The sequence below is a fragment of the Strix uralensis genome, chromosome 1 (assembly GCF_047716275.1).
Source record: "Strix uralensis isolate ZFMK-TIS-50842 chromosome 1, bStrUra1, whole genome shotgun sequence".
NCBI lineage: Eukaryota > Metazoa > Chordata > Aves > Strigiformes > Strigidae > Strix > Strix uralensis.
Genome location: NC_133972.1, coordinates 66,321,598 through 66,340,467, shown reverse-complemented (window position 1 = coordinate 66,340,467; position 18,870 = coordinate 66,321,598). Strand labels below are relative to the sequence as shown.

At 43.4% G+C, this 18,870-nt stretch overlaps 1 protein-coding gene across 2 annotated transcripts in view; it reads right to left on the bottom strand.

Moving 5' to 3' along the window:
- PLCD1 (phospholipase C delta 1) overlaps window positions 1-18,870 on the bottom strand; it is a 58,536-nt gene that overhangs the window by 13,186 nt on the left and 26,480 nt on the right. For both annotated transcript variants that reach the window (XM_074869464.1, XM_074869459.1), the window contains exons 3-8: window positions 17,614-17,842; window positions 13,312-13,441; window positions 8,804-9,032; window positions 7,481-7,682; window positions 5,556-5,700; window positions 4,480-4,629 (exon numbers count right to left, since the gene is read on the bottom strand). In XM_074869464.1, the coding sequence (XP_074725565.1) occupies window positions 4,480-4,629; window positions 5,556-5,700; window positions 7,481-7,682; window positions 8,804-9,032; window positions 13,312-13,441; window positions 17,614-17,842 (1,085 nt within the window). The remainder of the gene's footprint in view (window positions 1-4,479; window positions 4,630-5,555; window positions 5,701-7,480; window positions 7,683-8,803; window positions 9,033-13,311; window positions 13,442-17,613; window positions 17,843-18,870) is intronic.

Below are 18,870 nucleotides of genomic sequence, written 5' to 3'. Positions count from 1 at the left end.
ATGCTGAACAAGCTCAGCTCTTCAAGTGAAATAGTTCTGACACACAGCTTTGCTTCCTTTGGGTCTCTGAATTGGGACATGGCAACCATCTTAAATGAAAGCACTGTTGATTTTATCAGAAGGAGCAAAGCTGTAAAGAGCAGAGGATTCTAAAAGATTCGCAAACACATATTTATCCTACCTGAAAGTTTCCTGCCCCTAATAGCAACCTGAAAGCCATGGCAAGGTCTGATTTCCAGTTTTGTTCTCAGTTGGAGTGGAAGATTTGTAAAGCGATCCACCTCATCAAACGTTCTATACCTTCAACACCTCCTTTAGAGTCAACAGAGAGAACTAAACATTCCCAGGGTGTGATTCTTCTTGTCTGTTTAGGTAAACACACCTCCAACTTCCCTGGTTCTATTAACTATTTCTCAAAAGGAGCCTTAAGTGAAGTGTTCACATACATGGATATACAGGGTCAGAGTGCTGCCAGCTTGCACTGCACTCTCAGGATGAAGATATCCATCTTCCCAGACTTCCAAGAAGCTGCGAGGAATAACATGTTCACATTCATGAGGAGATGTGCAGACCAGATGCACTAATTCATATCACATCTCCATCTGTGTATGTCTTTCAGGCTAGTTGTAATCGGAAGTGTTGCAGGGTTTAGAAATGAGTGGCACCAGAGGATGAAGAGAGTCTCCAGAAAAGGGGAAGAAACACATTATCAAAGGAGGGAAGGATTTGAGGGAAACTCAGCTCAAGAACTCCAGCCAAGAAGCTGCACTGCAGACAAGACTGTCACAGGCTGGGCTAATGGGGGAGAAACACTTAGATGTGCAGTTAGGCATGAGGCAGAAGGACTTGAAGCCACATTCATGCTAAGCGTATGGTGCAAAAGTAATAATCCTGGGCAGACAGTTCCTGGGGTCCATTGCTGACCTAAAAGACCTGTGACTGAACCTGGTCTGGACTTAGCTGTACCAAATCTAGAGGCGTTTGCTGCCTTGCAAACACAGGGCCGAGCAGGTCAGCCACTCTGCTATTCAGATCAGTTGTGCTGAGCTCTGTATTGCCACTGCTATTCTAGAAGTGGTTCCTGAGCTGCATGACTCAAAGTGATGTTGAATGGGAGCACTGGACACAGCAATGGATGTGACTGGTGGGACAGCTGGTGGGACAGTGGAGGTGTGGGATGACAGAGGCCCCTGCCACTGCACTGGGCCTCCCAGCTAGGGGGGCTCATGTTCCTAAGGGTCACCCACCAAGACAAGTCTGTTAAGCCCAAAGCCACTGTTGTTGTAAACAAGGAAGTCCAGGAACAAAGAGTTGGAAGCATTTCAGATATGCCTGATACACTGAACAGTAGCATGCAATGTTGGCATTTTGTCCTGGTTTCAGCTGGGATAGAGTTAATTTTCTTCATAGTAGCTAGTATGGGGGTATGTTTTTGGGTTTGTGCTGAAAACAGCATTGACAGTACAGAGATGTTTTCGTTATTGTTGAGCAGTGCTTACACAGAGTCAAGGCCTTTTCTGCTTCTCACCCCACTTCGCCAGTGAGGAGGCTGAGGGTGCACAAGGATTTGGGAGGGGACACAGCTGGGACAGCTGACCCCAACTGACCAAAGGGATATACCATATCGTATGGTGACATGCTCAGCATATAAAGCTGAGGGAAGAAGGAAGAAGGAAGGAAGGGAGGGACATTCAGTGTGATGGCTTTTGTCTTCCCAAGTCACCACTACGCATGATGGAGCCCTGCTTTCCTGAGCACCTGCTTGCCAATGGAAAGTGGTGAATGAATTCCTTGTTTTGCTTTGCTTGCGTGTGTGGCTTTTTCTTTACCTATTAAACTGTCTTTATCTCAACCTACGAGTTTTCTCACTTTTGCCCTTCCATTCTCTCTCCCATCTCACCCGGTGGGAGTGAGTGAGCAGCTGTGTGGTGCTTAGTTGCTGGCTGGGGTTAAAGCAGGACACAGCTGTTTTAGTCTCACTCCAGGGCTGGATTTTTGCAGCATTTCTAGCTGGGATGCAGGGATTGGGGGAGGGGTCCCTGACAGACCTCTGTGCAGATCAGGGATGGGGCAGAAGGGCCTTTCATCTTACAGGCCTTTAATTTACTATTGGGACCTAAAACCAGCAGCTTGAGGGAGATATTTAGATGCTCTGTGTAGCCCAACACTGTTCCTGAGTGGAGCCTAACAAATTAGATGCCTGCCCTGGGCTGTGGTATGAATCATTAGCATGCATCTAAACTGTGTCAATCTTTCTTTAATTACTGACACTGCCCTGCTAACACAATCTGTAGCAATGCTTCGCCTGTTTTCATTTACAGCCTTTCAGCCCTCTTCCCAGTGACAGACCCTTTTTCTAATATAAAAAATACTACATTGTCCTGGGTTTCCCCATGTCACCTTCACAAGGAAGTGGAAAATCCAACAGGTTTCTGGTTTGGATTTTTTTTTTTCCTTAATATTTCAGCTTCAATGTATTTTCCACCAAAAGAAAAATCAGAAGTTCAGCCTTTGCACTGTCATAGCTCACATAGCAGGTAGGCAGAGGAAAATTACCAGTGGGGAAAAGATAGTTTTTGCTACATTGGCAATTTTTCTCCCTTTAAACGAAATGGATCAGTCCCTCCAATGGAGCATATCAGCCCAAATCCATTCATTAAGATCTGGGTTGTTTTGTTCCAGCTGGGGCCACGTGTCCATCAGGGCAATCAGAGCAGGAGGTTAGACAAGCACAGAAATGGCAAAAACATCTCTGGGAAGCTGGGGTCATTCCCTTACACACACATCACACATTTCTTTCCCTGGTGTTTCTCCTTTCTTTCTTCATATCATTCCCCTGGTCACAAGTCAGTGTTTTGAAAAGCCATCAGCAGCTTTCCTGACCCTGTACTGGGGATAAATAGCAAGTCAGGAGGTGACACTGAAGACTTTGATTTTTCCAACTCAGTAACAGCCTGCAGAGACCTGTCTCCATGCTGGGTGTATCCTCACCCTGGGAGAGTCACTTCTTAAATGGAGGCACCTTGTCTGTGCCAGTGCAAAGATCCTGCTGAAGCAGCAGCATTAAAAATTATGATTCATCTCAATTTATTGCACTAGTGCTTAGGGACCAACCCAGATCAGCTTCCCTCTGTGCTAGGCATTGTATCAAGCAAGACATGACACTCCCAAACAAAAGGGGAAAGTCAGGGAAAAGAGAAAAAGGGAGAGGGAGAACAAATATAGAAGATATTTTGGGTGGATCATTTTCCTCTCCTTTCTCCCCTGCTGACTGCCAGTTTTATCCCACCCACAAACTCCTTCCAGCTCTGGCTAGGCATGCAAATGATTTATTCAGCAAAGAAATGCAATTTAAAGGGAACTGCAGCTATCTACACAGAAGTCTGTTTCTGCAAAGCGCTTAAGAGAAAAAGAAGGAAAACACAAACTCGAAGGGTGGAAACAGATGAATGTTTCATTTTGGCTTCTGTTTTGAAAGTTTTTTTTTTTTTTTTTCACATCAAGATACCATTTCCAATTTTTTCTAATTGTCAGCTAATGATTTCATAGTGGTGATCCACTACTGAAGGCTGTATAACTCCTTCCCCCTGAAGGGTGCAAGCTCAGCTCCCAGCTTCACAGCTGCCCTGATGCATGGGAATCAAAGGGGCATCTCTGTGCAGCCTCCTGCATCCCCTTGTCCTCCATCGGCATCTCCATCCCCAACACGCCAGACCGTTCTCAGTGGGCACCCCAGATCACTCTTAGTGGGAGGACACTTCATGCTTGATACAGGTTTAGGCTGCTTGTACTGGTTTTGCCCTTCAGTTTTGAGGGGCAAGCAATCACAGCTGTACTTCCAGCCCTCATCACTTCCTAATCAGCATTTGGATCTCCACAGCAGAGCATTAAAGGAGGAGGGGAGCATATGCTACATTCCTCAGCACAGAGCAAACCTCACCTAACATGAAATCAGGGAGTGTCTAGTCATGCTGGATTAAAAACACTGAGACACCTTGTAGCCGCTCCTTGTGATACTAATCTTTCCTTCATGTGCAGCAACCTAACAGTACTTCAGAAAATAAGCCTGAAAAAGTTCATATTCAGCTTCGGATTGTGGGGACCAGACACAAGACAGACCCTCAGGCTTCAGCTCCTCTGGGACAAGCCAGAAAAGCAACCTCCTCATGGGATCAAGGACATTCTCTGGCCTTGGTAAACAGACCAGGAATGTCCTCAGTCCTTCAGGGATGTCTCCTCTGAGACCTTAGACAACAAACAAAGAGCAACAGCACATTTTGTGCTTGATGTGCACAGGCTACTTCTAGATACTCCTATTTCTTATTCCACCACTGTCCATAGACAATCTCTGTTCCTCAGCAAGTGCAGTTCTCACCAGTCCTCAGGCATATTGTCCACTACTTGGTATCCAGCAAGAAGACAGACCTCTCTCTTGTCCCACCCTCAGAAGGCAGAAACTGCTAGAGAGGTCTTGCTTACCTCTGGGGAGGGGAACTGGGATTTGTTTCCATCGACTGGGGCAACCAAGAGCATGTCCTGCAGGATCGTTGTCATGTGCTGAGCCATGACCTTCTGCTGGTCGACACTGCAGTGGTTCTCCAGGGAGATGATGACAGGGTATGGCGAGGTCTAGAGCAACACAGCAACATACATCATCAGCAAACTCTGCAATTTCACCAGTCTATAGCAATTGATATAAACCCCAGTGCTGTTTTCTCTGGAAATGAGTGTGTCAACAGTAGGGTCTAGTATTCTGCTAAAATGAGCATTTGTTAAAAATGGACAAATTTAACTAGTCAGTAGCTACTCAGACCTCTGCTGATGCCCTCCAGAGATGATGGTCCAATGGACAGGGCACCAGGCTGAGCCAGGATGCCTCCCACAGACTCGCTGGAGCACTTTGATGAGGCTCCCTGTGCCTCCATTCTCGACTTGCACTGTGGGTCAGAACACCTTTCTACCTTGGAGGAAGGACTGGGAAGGGAGGCTTTGAAATCACTGGGTTTGCTCAAATCCTTAGGTGACATGAATTCCTTCCTCCATTCGTGCATAGGTCTGATCTGGTTTCCTGTGGCCCCCTCTAGTTATTTTGTGTGCTGAAGTCATTGTCATTGTCACTGCTTTATAGCCCCAAAGGAAACTTGATACTAGCTCTCAAGTGCACTGAAGGAAAACAGCAGAAAGCCCAGTGAGTCTGGACAGACCCAAGGTTTTTTAAAGGCTGCTGGCCCAGCACTGCCATACAAGACTCCAGACCTGCTCATTCCTTTTAAAGCAGAATAGAAGCAGTCCTTTGCATCAGTCCCTCCAAAACACATGCTGGTATAGATTCAAACTCATCCTCAGATAGTGCTCTGCCTGTCCAGCAACTCCCAGGAATGGATCCCTGCAGGAAGCAGAACATGGATGCCCAGACAGAAGGACACACCTTGTACCCATGAGAAATGATAAAGTGAAGTGTTCAACTGTTTATGCTCTCTGCTGGGAGGGCAGAGACCTACTATCACTCTTGGATTGTGCAGTATGAGAAATCTTAGAAGGCCCCTTGTCCTTACTTTGAAAGCATAGTTCTTGATGGCCTTAATGACATCGCTGAAGAGGATCTTTGAGGTGAGAGTATAGCCATGATAAATGATGGGCTCCGAGTTAGGGCCATCCCAGCAATCCAGTTCCACACAGCGGCAGCCTTTGGTGAGGGCTCTGGAAACAAAGAAGGAACCTGGTTGGGTTCTAAACCTTCTGCTCCATCTCAAAATGAGGGTGCATCAGCCACAGGTATTGCCTGGGAAGGCTGATGGGAAGTTTAGGGAGCAAGGGAGAAAAGAGGATCTTGGAAAAACAGGAAAGCTGATGGAGAAAGGATGGAGTCAGGAGAACTCAGAGTCAGCAAAGAGAGCTCAAGGTTGAGGAAGGAAAGGACAGTGGGACTTGAGAAAGGAGGTAGTAAAAGTCCAAGGTAAGAATTATCCAAAAAAGAAGACAGTGAATGACAGATGAGAAAGGACACTAATGACTGTTCCCCAAGTCTTTTCCCAAAGATGGTGAGGAGAAAATCAAGATTGGCTGCATCGGAAGAAAGACAGTAAGACAGTCAGCCTTAGAAGCCAGGTCACAAAGCCTGGATGATGTGACTTCTTCATCTAGATCTGATAAGACATGAGAGATGAATCCTCAGAGCTGTCAGACGGAGCTGTGGGAACTCCACCATAGCTGAGGAGACTGCTGAGGGGCAGTTTCCCAAACTGAGCCTACAGACTGAATTTCCACTTGAAACTCCCACCTCTACATATCCATACTTTATTTTAATTTACTTTCAAATGAAGGTTCCCCTTGTAAAGACTTACCTGTCTAGGAGGTGATCTGGTCTCTTTTACAATAATTCCCTATATGTTTCAGATAACACAACTCCTTTAACTCATTGCAATAAGAATCATGGTTTTTTTTTTTTTTTTTACAACCAAAACATAATTCTGTAATTTTAAGGTACTGTAAGAGGAAATCAAACAGCTCCTGAAAAGCACCTTGGGCCAGATTTCACTCTCTGCTCTTTTAAGCTTGTTACTCTAGACAGGCATTGTTCCCTGAGAATCAGATAAGTAATAAACAAAGACAGAATTGAAGTCATTGGCTTGCTTATAAGGAAACACTGTCTCACTTGCTAAAAGTACAGGTCACAGCAGAAGCAATGTAAGGTGGTTGTGCAAGTTAGTAAAGGCCACTGCAAACATCTGGCCATGAGACATCCAACAGCATTGTTGTTAAAGGCAGAAGTAGGCAACACCTACTGTTCTGTCCAGGAATGCTGTGGGAGTATCTGAGCTGCTAAAGATGGACCAGGCATAAGATTTCTGATTACCCACACTGCTTCATTAGTTCACATCCCACCTGTTTTTGGAGCGCTCCAACTAGGTCTCTCCAAAATAAATCCCAGCATGGTTGTAGGTATAGTCAATGCCAGGGGCTACTCCCAAAAGGCAATACAGATTGTAAACATCACAACAGTATACATCATTTTGGCTCCTTCCAGTACCTACACAGTCCTGCAGCTCTATCCCAGAAATATTTGCACCTGTAAACTCCTTGCACTCTCTCATGCCATATTCTGGGGAATACAACATATCCCCTCAGTATCATGCTTTGAAAATACCATGCTAGAGGGCTGCAATCCAACCTCCACATGATTGCAGATATTTTAAGCTACACCCAAATGTAGTATTTACACATCTTACAGTCAGGTGGACACCACATGGGGCTCAGCAGAGACCCAGGTCAAAGTGCTATGAAAAGCTGTGCGTGGCCAACCTGGTTTAGAAACACGTGAACATGGGCCAGACCACATTACCTGGTCTCAGGGTGGGAGACTGCTTCTTGGTCCCCTTGCATCTAGCAGTATAGATGCACCCTATGTCTTCTATAAGAAAAAGGTCAACCTCTCACACACACATAAACACACACATAAATACACACACACATACATTACCTGATATAGGCTTCTGTGCTGCTTGGACCTGTGAGCTGGTCTTCCATAAGATAGGTATTGTGTGAGGATGACACCAAGTAATGACTGAGAGGTTGAGTCATGTCCTGGTAAACTTTACGGTGTGAGGAGTTGAATATATTCCCATCATCGGACAGCAGGTACATCAGGAAACCATCTTTGGTCATGGCGTTACCCCTCTTAGCTGCCAGATAGACAGAAACCCCATACTGAAAATCTGACACCACCAGGTTGTGCCATCATCTTCACCACGATGCCTGCTGCTCTCCAGAGGATCTCAGGGGCAAAACGTGCTCCCTAGGCATTCAGCTAATAGTAAAGATACTGATGCTGTTCAGATGATGATGACAGCTTCATCTGCCTGAAAATGCTTTTAAAACCCTTTCACGAGCATGGCTGTTTACAACAATTATTGTCTTTGATAAGACCTTAAAAGTGTCAAAGACAACATTTACCTCATCTGTTTCTAGAGATCTACAGTACAAAAATTTCCATCTGAGCACTTTAAGCTTCCTTCACACCAACACAGAGAAATTGTCAGATGTCTAAACATAGCCAGATAAATTCTGTCTAGATTATCCAATGAATACATGACTTGCAAAGAGTAAATGCAAAATAACACAATTTTGGGGAAAAATTGGGGTCTCCCCATTTTGAGGGACTGAGCTAGATCTCAGTCTAATCCCCAAATCTGACATCTGCAAAGCTTTGTCCCTCTCCTAAAGGTATACCAGGATAGTACAAAAACAGTCTATGATCCTGTGTTCGTTTCCTGAACATGTCCTCCAAGGTGTTCCAGACTAACAATTCACTTAATTTCTGAGCAGAAAGACGGTTCTGTGATTGCTCTCCTAAACAGCTGTCACCTTCTTGGCCCTCTATACTCAGAGATCTCATCACCGATGGCTTTGCAGGTGCCCCCATTCAAAACCATATGTCTCCATTCCCGCTTCTGGAGAACAGAAATATTGCTACATTCTTCACCTTGCAAAGCCACGTGAGGTCTTGATATTTTAATAAGCCATTAGAGCCTTTCCCCTCAGGAATTTCATCACCCTTTAGCCAAGTCTATATCAACCCATCTCCAGCTTCTCAGTGTACCCAAGCCAAAATTGTAGAGAAATATTTCCCAGGCTCTCCTGTGTTCTCCTCTCCTAGATCTGCTAATGTTCCCCTCGAAGACTGGTGTTTTAGAAGCAGCTGTGAGGAGAAAATGACACATATGGCTGCAGAAGAAAGCAACATGAAAGCACTTCATCAAGAAAGCAACATTTTGAACCAAACCAGCCAGGGTTTCTAACCTACCTCTTTCATTGGGCTCATATCTCTGAATTAAGGCAGGGGCAGCAACAACAGCATCTTCTTCTTGCTGTGTCTCATAGAGGAACCTCACCAGGTTCTGGCAGGACATGAACCCTTCTGCATCTGAGTACTTTTGGAAGATCTTGTCTATTTCCTTCCTCTCTGTCAGTATCTTGTAAAATTCCTCTATCTCATCATCCTCGAGAGCCTCTGTTTTGGACTTGTCACAGTGCTGTAAACGTAGAGGGGAGAAGGAGTGAAAACCTTCTTTCCTTCTGGCATATGCCAGCCGTAATCTGCACCAGGGCTACACAACGCAGAACACAAAATAATTGGAAACAGTTACTGGCCAGTGAATGAGAAGCACTTGGTCAATGGTTCTCATTGACAAGGCCAACAGTCATATAATAGTTACAATTATTATTATTTATTCATATTATCAGTGTGCTGAAAAGCACCAGGGATGGCCTCGAGCTCCACTGCACTGTGTACTGTGCAAACCATAAGTTTAAAGGACAGCTCCTAACAACCTAAGTACAAATCCAGGATCGAGAGAAGTGTACTTCTGGATCTCAAGAGGTGGGGGAATATAGGGAAACAATTAACTCAATACACCTTAAACTATTAATAGAGACCATGACCTAAAAAACAGTAAGTAAGGTGAAAAGGGTCTTCCCATTGATCTTAGGGGGTTTGAGCTCAGGCCTCAAGAGACTGTCAAGGCTAGTTGTAGGGCTGGTTGCAAAAATGGCATCAAAACTGATAAAAACATCCTGCTAAACATGTGCATGTTTAAGTATTAAAAAATCCCTCTTTACTTGGAACTTTTCCATTGTCATTCAAAAACCACCAAGTAACAAAATGTCCACACAATTTCAAATCAGATATCAGCTTCTCAATGAGCTGTAATTCAAATTCTTCATGCCCCCATGTTCCTCTGTGGTTTTAATTTCTCCACTACATAACAGCTCTGACAGAGCACCACAGTCAAGGACTTGACTGACCATCAAAGATTAGGAATTTAAGATACACAAGTTAGTGTCTCCATGAAGGACAACAACTTTTCCAACAATAATTTCCAGTTTATTTAAAATATTGCCTGGTTCAATTTTTCATAGAAATTACAATTTTTCTGTGGCAAATCCTGATATGAATTTTGTTGTTTGGTCCCAGTAGAATTCTTCATGGAGAAGTAAACTACTGTTTTTCAGCCATTTCTGGGCTGTAAACCTCTACATTAAATATGAGTTGAGCAAAACACGCTGCAATGGAAAGCAAGAGCCTATCTCAGAGGAATCACTTATGGCAGGGAGCATTAGACCACTTCCAAGTGTTTTTCCCTGCAAATTTCAGAAATTAACCCACTTCTAGTTAATGCCTTGTTATTGTGATGATTTCCTCTCTCTCAATATCTAAAGCAAGCAAACAGACCCTTAACAATAGTATCCTCATCTCACACAGCTGACTCACATCTTACATTTCAGGTAAATCTGAAAAATCTCATTTTTGGCATGGGCACCAAAACCCCTGCAGGACATGGCCTAAAAACTTTCTTCTTCAGGCCTGAACTTTGAATGAAAAGTGTGCTCCAAGCCACTCAGAGGAGGTTGTGGTGCATTTCATTTCACCTTCACGATGGACAACTTGCTGTCAGTTACTATGACTTAGCTGACAGATGGTAACTTGTCAAATCAGAGGAATTTAATTGCTTTTGGTCTTTGATCTCTTATGACAGATAGAGCTATTGTCCTGAGTTTTATGATCAAAATACATGTCTCAGTTTAACCAGTCATCATACTAATCTCAACCTAACTCTGCTAATGATCTCAGTGATGGCCACGGTGGCTTTGGCAGTGCCCCAAGCAAGATGATAATGAGGGACTTATTCCCCTACAAATACTCCACTGGAGTCCTTCACTAGCAGTTTATGTTGCACATATAAAACCAAACAAAATGATCATGATGCACAGCATTTCACAAACAGAACCGATAGCAAAAAGTTCAACTTGTCCTGACTTCAGATTCTGCTGGGTAAAAGCTATGGGCTCATCTCAGGGGTGGGACAATCTGTGAAATGTTCAGTACTACAGACACCTTCAAATTAGGTTTGAGCAGTCCAGGAACTGTCTTTTCCTTACTGCCTTCCATGTCTGTATGATCCTGTGCTGTGGCTTTGGCAGATCTCACAGTCTAAGCTGAGCATGATGCTTAGCAACTAAAAAAGGAATATAAAGAGGGAAACCAACTGCAGGGATGCCATGAATGACAGATGTTCTTTTTTTTAAGACACAACAGGGAAAATTACATATTACTTCTAGGAAACTGGCATTATAACTGATGTGCCTTGGGAATTTTGTTCATTAGTGGCCATTAAAGGTTGTGATGGAAATGGGACAGTAGTATTGGCATCATAGTCATATTCCAGGACAGAGCAGATACACTGTATGAAAGCGAGCTCCTTCTGCTTGGAATACAAGAGCTACAAATTAGAAGGAAAATCTCAACCCAGAATACTGTGTTTTACCTCACTTGTATAGATCATGAACCTTGAATGGTTCCTGAATGAACCTTGGCCTACCAGAAAAAGTCAGAGCCTTGCTGATGCACCAGAATGAATATTCAGGTTGAAATGAAGTGAGCAATTAGAGGAGCTTTTCAGTTTCTGGTTGCATTGCATATGTCTTACTCAGGTGTGTCTAAAACCTAGATGTAGACACAGAGTTATGTGATGAAAAGCAAGAATAATGTGAGAACGTGCCCTGTAGCTCTCTCTTGAATCGTTGATCGCCCTTCCTTCCTGTGACTAAATGAAGAAAAACTCACTAAGACAGAAAAGATCATCCTTTTAATATGCTGTAATGTCTCTAAGTCCATCTAAGTTTAGGTAGTATGCAAACTGAAAATGTAATTGCTTTAGGAGCAAGACAGGCTCTTCCTGGAGGCAATTCAGCCCACAAGAGATATGAATTAACCTCCAAAGAGCCTCTCTTTCCAGTGGCTATACAGGAAAGTTATAACAATTACATGTCTAATGAGGATACTTCGACTATCTGCCTGCATTTAGATGGGATGAATTAAGGTTTAATAATTACTTGGAGTCCTTAAGCAAAAAGAGAATGGAACTTCCAATTTCCCACTCCTAGAGCTCCCTTGTAACTATTGCAATAGCAAAAGAGGTTCATTGAATGAAGGGGAGCTTACGCCTCTGAAAAAAAAGTGTGTCTTTTCAGATGTTTGATGTTGGAAGATGTAGGGAGTGATTCACGTGACATATGTATCCTTTAGGATGAGGTGAATCGCACACCAGTCTCCATTATTGGCTTGACCTAAACAGACTGCAAAGGAAGTGTAAGTGTTAGTGACTACTTCCATTGTAGATGTCTGCACTGGAGACATCTAACTCAGTCAGAGGAATCCCAGCCTTATTGCTATTCTTCCAGGGTCTTTCTGAGCAGGGAATAAAGAATAGGATATGCCAGCCAGAGCAGGCAGTACATCTGGAAGATTTTGCAAGCTGAAGTTCTTTAAGATCTGCTGATGAGCTTCCCCCAGTTCTTGTAGAGTTACCAGAGAGAGAAAGACCTCTGTAAAGCAAGGATAGGAAACTTGTACCTCCTCTGAGGGAAGGCCCTAGTGAGATCTTGCCAACCCTCGCTGTTATCTGCATACAGGAAGGAGCAGCACTACTGTCTGGTGCCCAAAACCACCCACATGTTTACCACTGATCAGAAAAAGCATTTCTGAAACTGACCACCCATGAATTCAAATCCTGCTTCAGACGGGACGGAAGTTTGGAAATTAGCCAGATGGTTTATCTCACCTCAGCAGGAAGGTTTCTTCAGAGAGAAACCAAAAGCTTAACAACTGAGAAATTTTCATCCCTTTCTTATCTTCTGATAGGCAGAGCCAGCAAGTCAAATCTTGAGAATTTAAAAGCGTATGTTCCTGACCAGATTAAATATGCCTTGGGCTATTAAATCAACCAGACTGGTCCAGGCTTGGGTGCAATATTACATATCTATCATGAATCTGGGGGTGGGTGGTCCTAATTTGCACTTTCTTTTTGTTTACACCAGTCACTTGGCACCTCCTTCTCTGAGAAGGTGAGAATCTGGTTCATAATTGTAACCAAATCAATTTCAGCCAGACTTAGGCATTGACATGTGGTTGTGGCATGCAGAACTCCTGAAACACCTGGAACTCAAAGTGCACTTGAACTTTGCTTTTCCTTTTTTCTCACATTATCCATGTTTGCATCTCATCTTCTCTGAATCTGGCAAAATTGGGCATCAATGGTAAAGAAAGGCTTTAAGACACCTTCATGAAAAGCATTGTGCTGGCCTAACTTAGTTGTTAGTGGGAATCTACTGAGCACCGAAAACTGAGAGTCCTTCCTTGGTATGAGAAAAGATGCTAGTTCACTTTAGCTTAGGTCTCCAGCCAAAGCTGAAAGCTGTGGGAGACCTTGACCTCAGCCAACAGCAAATACTTTATCTGTTTGCTCTCATTACCTGGAAAATCTTCTTGGCATGATAATCATCGACTTCAATGTTCACTTCTTTCAGGAAGTTCTTGAGCTCTTTCAAGCTCATTTTGTTGTCTTTGTTTTTATCAGCTTTCCGCAAGCAAGTGTGAATCCAGCTGCAGGATGATGTAAGGAAATCTTTCCAGGTCAGTGCCTAGCCTAAATACCACCCTTTTGCTACCCATGGTGGGGGAGAAATCTCTTCTAAAGACTCTGAACCACCTCTCCAGCTGCTGTAAATCAGCATGCTACCACTGAACAGCTTACATCACCTCACCTTCTGCTCTGAAAGAGCAAAATGGTGCTTTAGCAGAAGCAAAATGCACTGTAATACAAGCTATCGTGACCCAGGAGAAGCTTTTCACCATCTGGCCAAGGCTGGATCAGATCTCTTTACCCTGTAGGAGTTTCTGGCCACAGCCAGAAACAGACTGATTTCTCTTTTATGATAGAAAGTACATTCTGCTCCAGACTGTTAAAAAGGGATAGAGGAAGGATGCAAAGAGCTCCAAGGTGGACCTTGGTAAACTCATTGTTACAGGTTTGATCAATATTCAGTATATCAAGGTGAACACTGAACAGAGATCCTCCAAAAGAAGCATTAATATTTTGACTCATCTTAATCTTCCATATTTATTTATGGATTTCTACCTATATGTCTTAAGAACTTTGTTGTAAGCAGAATCAAACCCAACTCTGTGGGTCTTGGCTTCCCCTTGTGAAATGCACAGTATCTATTACTGTATCATACTGTGATAATAGTTCATAAGAGCTTGGTTTGTAATAACTTTAGTATACCTATGGATCTGGAGTAATTACTATAAAAAATAAGCTTCTTAACGTGATGCCAGTTAATTTGAACTGGGTCTCCCATGTTCTTTCAGTCTCTTAGGAAAATAATGTTAGACAGTTGAGATACCTTGTAGTTTTGAACAACAAAAAACCCCATGCTTTTTGCATCATGGAATTGACTCTCTCTATTTTGCTTTACTGTTAAATAAGAAGGTCATCCAGAAAAATCTCCTATTTTTCATTAGAAAAATGATCAAAGTAACAATTTGATCTCCCCAAATTTAACCTTCCATGTCTTGCATAGGAAGCATTGCTCCAAACTCATTCTAAAAGAATCCTTTAAAAATGCCCAATCTGCTCTAACCACTGCAAAAAGCACCTTTATTTAAAAGTCTGCAGTCATTTCCACTGATCATGAGCACCCAGAGGTCATGCACATATCTAACATCACTCTGGAAGGCAATATGTGGGCAGTAAATGCATTTGCAAAAGAATATGCCTGGGTCCTGACTGCGAATGGAGGATGTTTTCCTGTTATATCCCTTCCAGGGAGGCTGAACAACGTAAGAGGGAAATCAGAGAGCCCATGAAGAGCATAGGCACATAGTGGGCCCTCTCGGTGCAAGGGCAAGGAGCAAAGAGAGAAAAAGGAGACTGCAGACAACTAGGACCTCAGCTTGTTGTTTCAGCAAACAGCAGTGTTCAGTGCCCAAAACACCCAATCTCCTCATGCATCTGGATGCCTTCAGGTTTGAGAGATCTTAGAGGAGCTGCATGAACTAAGCACTTCAACTGAAATGATTCTCATCTGATCGAAACAACATTTTGCAGCCCTGGTTGTGGGTCTTCCTTTGACCTTATGTACCTATTTGGGCCTGGGTGGACTAGGAAAAAGCTGTTCCCATTCCCGTATACATGTGGAGAGGGCCTGCTTCCTGCCTCTTGTTTTTAAAGGACTGCCAGCTCCAGGGTTACCAGCTTTCTATTAGAAACCAAAGAGAGATGACTGAAACTATTTGGCAGATATCCCATGACTGTACTCTGAACAGAAACGCTGCAAAACTTCTGGTAAGTGATTTCCAACCAGAAGAAAAGCTCATACATAAATCCCAGAATCGAAGGAGACGGTGCCACACTACTCAAATGAAAAGTCCCCTGTATTTTCTGGTCTAAAGTCTTCCCTGCACACATACCTGCAATATTTGCTAAATAACCTATGTCAGCTTGTTGCAGGGTTGAATCTGAGGCTTCATAATACAATACTGTATATATAAGAACATCAGAAGTACTCATCAAGCATGTGGTAGTTTTATCTTTGTAGGAATATAGGACTGGAAAGGACACATAAGACACTAAATCGAGTCCCTTCCTACCACAGGCAACTCCATCATCTTAGAAAACTGAATAAACCCCATCTGAAACTAGCAAGTTTTTTGCTTTCAGTACTTTTTTTCAAAATCTTGCTCATTCCTTACTTTCTTTGCAAGGTTTTGGAGGCTGGAAAAGATACACTGCAAGGCAATTCTCCAGTCATAGGGGACAAACAGGGGACCCATCACTTCTCCTCATTTACTGACTCTTCCCCTTCTGTGCTCACAGATGCGGAGAACACTTCTGAGGTTTAAGGAAGATCTGAGTAAGCCCACGTTGCCAAGCAAACCCAGTGAAGGCAGACTAAATTTAAAATCCCAGGCTTTAATTAAACATCATCAAATTTCAAATGAGAAATCATGCTGTTCTATAATTCCAGGTTACGTTAAACGGCCTGAGACAATCCCAGATTGGAAGCTAGCACTGCACAGTAATTACTCTTCCAGAAATACAGCTTGCCTACCCACCCTATTTAGCTTTAATTCTGCTTTCCAAAGACAAAGAGGCACTTTTCCACACTGGAAATTTACAGCTTTCTTCCCTTCCAAATGTCATTGTTATTTTTCTCCCCTTAGCAATCTCATCTCTTCTTATGGGGAAGTTTTTCAGCAATATATTCAATTTGACACACTCCAGGGACAACTTTCTGTAGCCCAGATTTTCCCCACACACTGTGGGGTGGGGGCAGCCTTCACATTTAACAAGAAAGCTGCCAGGGTGCAACATTTCCAACAGCACCAAAGTTTCAAGATTTCAACTTGTCTAGGGACTGCTCCCTACCACTGTGAACACATGACTGCTGATGCAGCTGAGGAATGACCTTATAGCCTAGAGCTTGAAAAACCTTCCAAAAAACCACTCATAGTACACGAGATGATAAACACAGCATCCCATGTACATCAGAAATAATGGAGTCCGATTCCTTTAAACGAACAGCACTATGGTTGTGCAAGTGCTTATTAGACTTCAGAGAATCCGCAGAAGAGTAAAGCCTGATGAAAGCTCAGCATTTAGGTGCCATCTCCTTCACCATCAGTACATTATTACCCAGCAGGGAATGCACATGGAGTGAAGTCTTGACTGAGGGCAAGAGTCCCTGGTGCCTGCTCAGGCTCAGACTCCAGCTTTGTGATTTTTCCCAGCTGAGGATTTCACACCTCCCCTCCTCTCACAGATGCTTTGATGTTGAAAAAGGCATGAAGCTCACACAGTCTTCTCTCACTGAGTACACTGTCTGGTTTCCTCTCTGATTCCTGGATGCCTATCTTTGTGAAGCTTAAAGGAACTTAGTATTTTATGACTGCTGCTGCTCTGTCAAATCAGGGTGAAATCGGCCAACAGGTTCATATGCCACGGTCAGGGCCTCAGTCACACAGGGACTTCAGAAAATCCATCAAAAACTGCACCCAGAGATATTCTCTCTTTTTATATGGATGTGAGATCTATGATTGCAAAGCAACTTACTGAGCGAAATGCAGCCCCAGGGAAAATTCCTTGCAAATTCAGCAGAGCCAGGATTTCACCCAATAACTTACTCTCAATTTCACAACTAATTCACTCTCCTTACCTGTTCTGCTATTTTTCTTTTCTGAAGTCTGCAATGTCACTAGAGCAATTGCAAAATCTTGCAGGGCAAAACTTCCTCCTATGCTGAGGCAAATAAGTAGTAATTTCACAAAAGTCAGTGGAGCTACCCTGGACTAAATTTGGCAGTCAGAAGAAGAGAATCAGTTCCCTCGCCTTGTATTACTGAGAAACATGATAAACAGTATGGGTTTTTCATGCCTTGCCAAGAAGTGCTTGTCTTGGAGTTTACTGCAATGCAAGTGAAACCGACCCCTGAAGAATACAAAAAATAATGATTGTTTTATCTGGAGCTCCCTGAAAGAGGCAATTCTTTGCTTAAGGAGCTATGTGAAGCCTGAATCCACTCTTGCTTATAATCACTGTAAAACAGGGAAAAAAAGCATTGAAAACCAGGGAGTTTGCCGGGGTACAAAATCAGTGCGAGAGAAAAGTCCGTGCCCAGGGCCAATAGGAAAAAAGGGGGTTAGTCTACTACTTCCACCCATAGAGAAAGACAAGTGCGTCTTTGTGATTAATCACTTTATAAGGCAAAGGATACTGTTGGAGTTTCTGTTTCTGGTTCATGGAGTTGCTGTGGGCTATGATTTTCCCAAGGCCAGAGATCCAGTGGTTGGCATCATCCTCTGAACTCGCAATGAGGTCCAGGTTTTTCCGCTGGTCTTTGAAAATGATGGAAAAGCAGCGATACTCTGGGACATCCTTGGCGTATTTTTCCATACCTTCTGTTTTATGGCCTGACCTCACATCCCGAATATCTTCAATGGAGACTGTGGAAAGAAAGCAGAGCCTGCTGTCAGCAGGGGTTCAGTTAGCCTTATCTCTACTTGGTGAGGGATATTAAGCAATTACTCCTTCTCATTTTTCTGCAACCTCTGGAGGATTCCCTTCCTTTTCCCCCCTTCCCCAAACTTTGGTAGTAAAGAGAGCTCAAACCAAAAGGAGCAGAAAGAGCAAGAAATTTTAAAAAGAAAAACTCTTTCCCCATGTTCTTTATTTAACAAAGAAGCAGAATATGCACTAGATGCCATACTGTGATATCATGCTTATGAGATACAAATCACTGCCAAGATTATGGTTCCAGTCCTTGGAGCATCCCTGACTTGATCTCTGTCCCCATCTGAGAGTGAGGAGAGGGAGCTGTGTCTCCCTGTGAGCATCATCTCATATGAAAATGAGAGGTGACTTCAGTAAGAGGAGGCCAGGGACCAAAGTAGTCATTCTTTAGTTTGCAAAAAAGTGAGAAGGTAAAATTTAAAGTCCCATATAGTCTTCTCAGTGACACTGGTGCAAACTGGGGAGGCAAACCCAAAGCTTCAGAGCAGTTTGATGTCACCCATTCTCACCTCTGTCAAGGGTAGACTTGATCTGCTTTGCTGTAAGAAAGCAAAACACTGCTTTCAAGACCATCCTTCCCCATTTCTATCTCTGCCACTCAGCTGGTGGAAATAAGCCCTGAAGTCACACCAAGTTTGCAAAATGCACACACAAGGCAATCCAGAAAGCGGTGCATTCAAGAGACTATGTTATTAAACAAATGTAAGTAACGGAGACAGCCCTACTTTGCCCCTGAGAGCATGCAGGTGCCCTCAAACTGTGCTGAAAACAGGCAAGGCCCCAGCAGCAGCACAGCCTCTTTTTGTCTTTCATGGGCCACTTAATACATCTACAAAGGACTGAAAGGAAAGGGCAGAAACTGCTTAATCAATCTGACTGCTGAGAAACTTGACACTGAAGTACAGATGGCACCTACAAACAATAAATGGCAAAAATGTTTGCAAACTGTTGAAGTCCATAA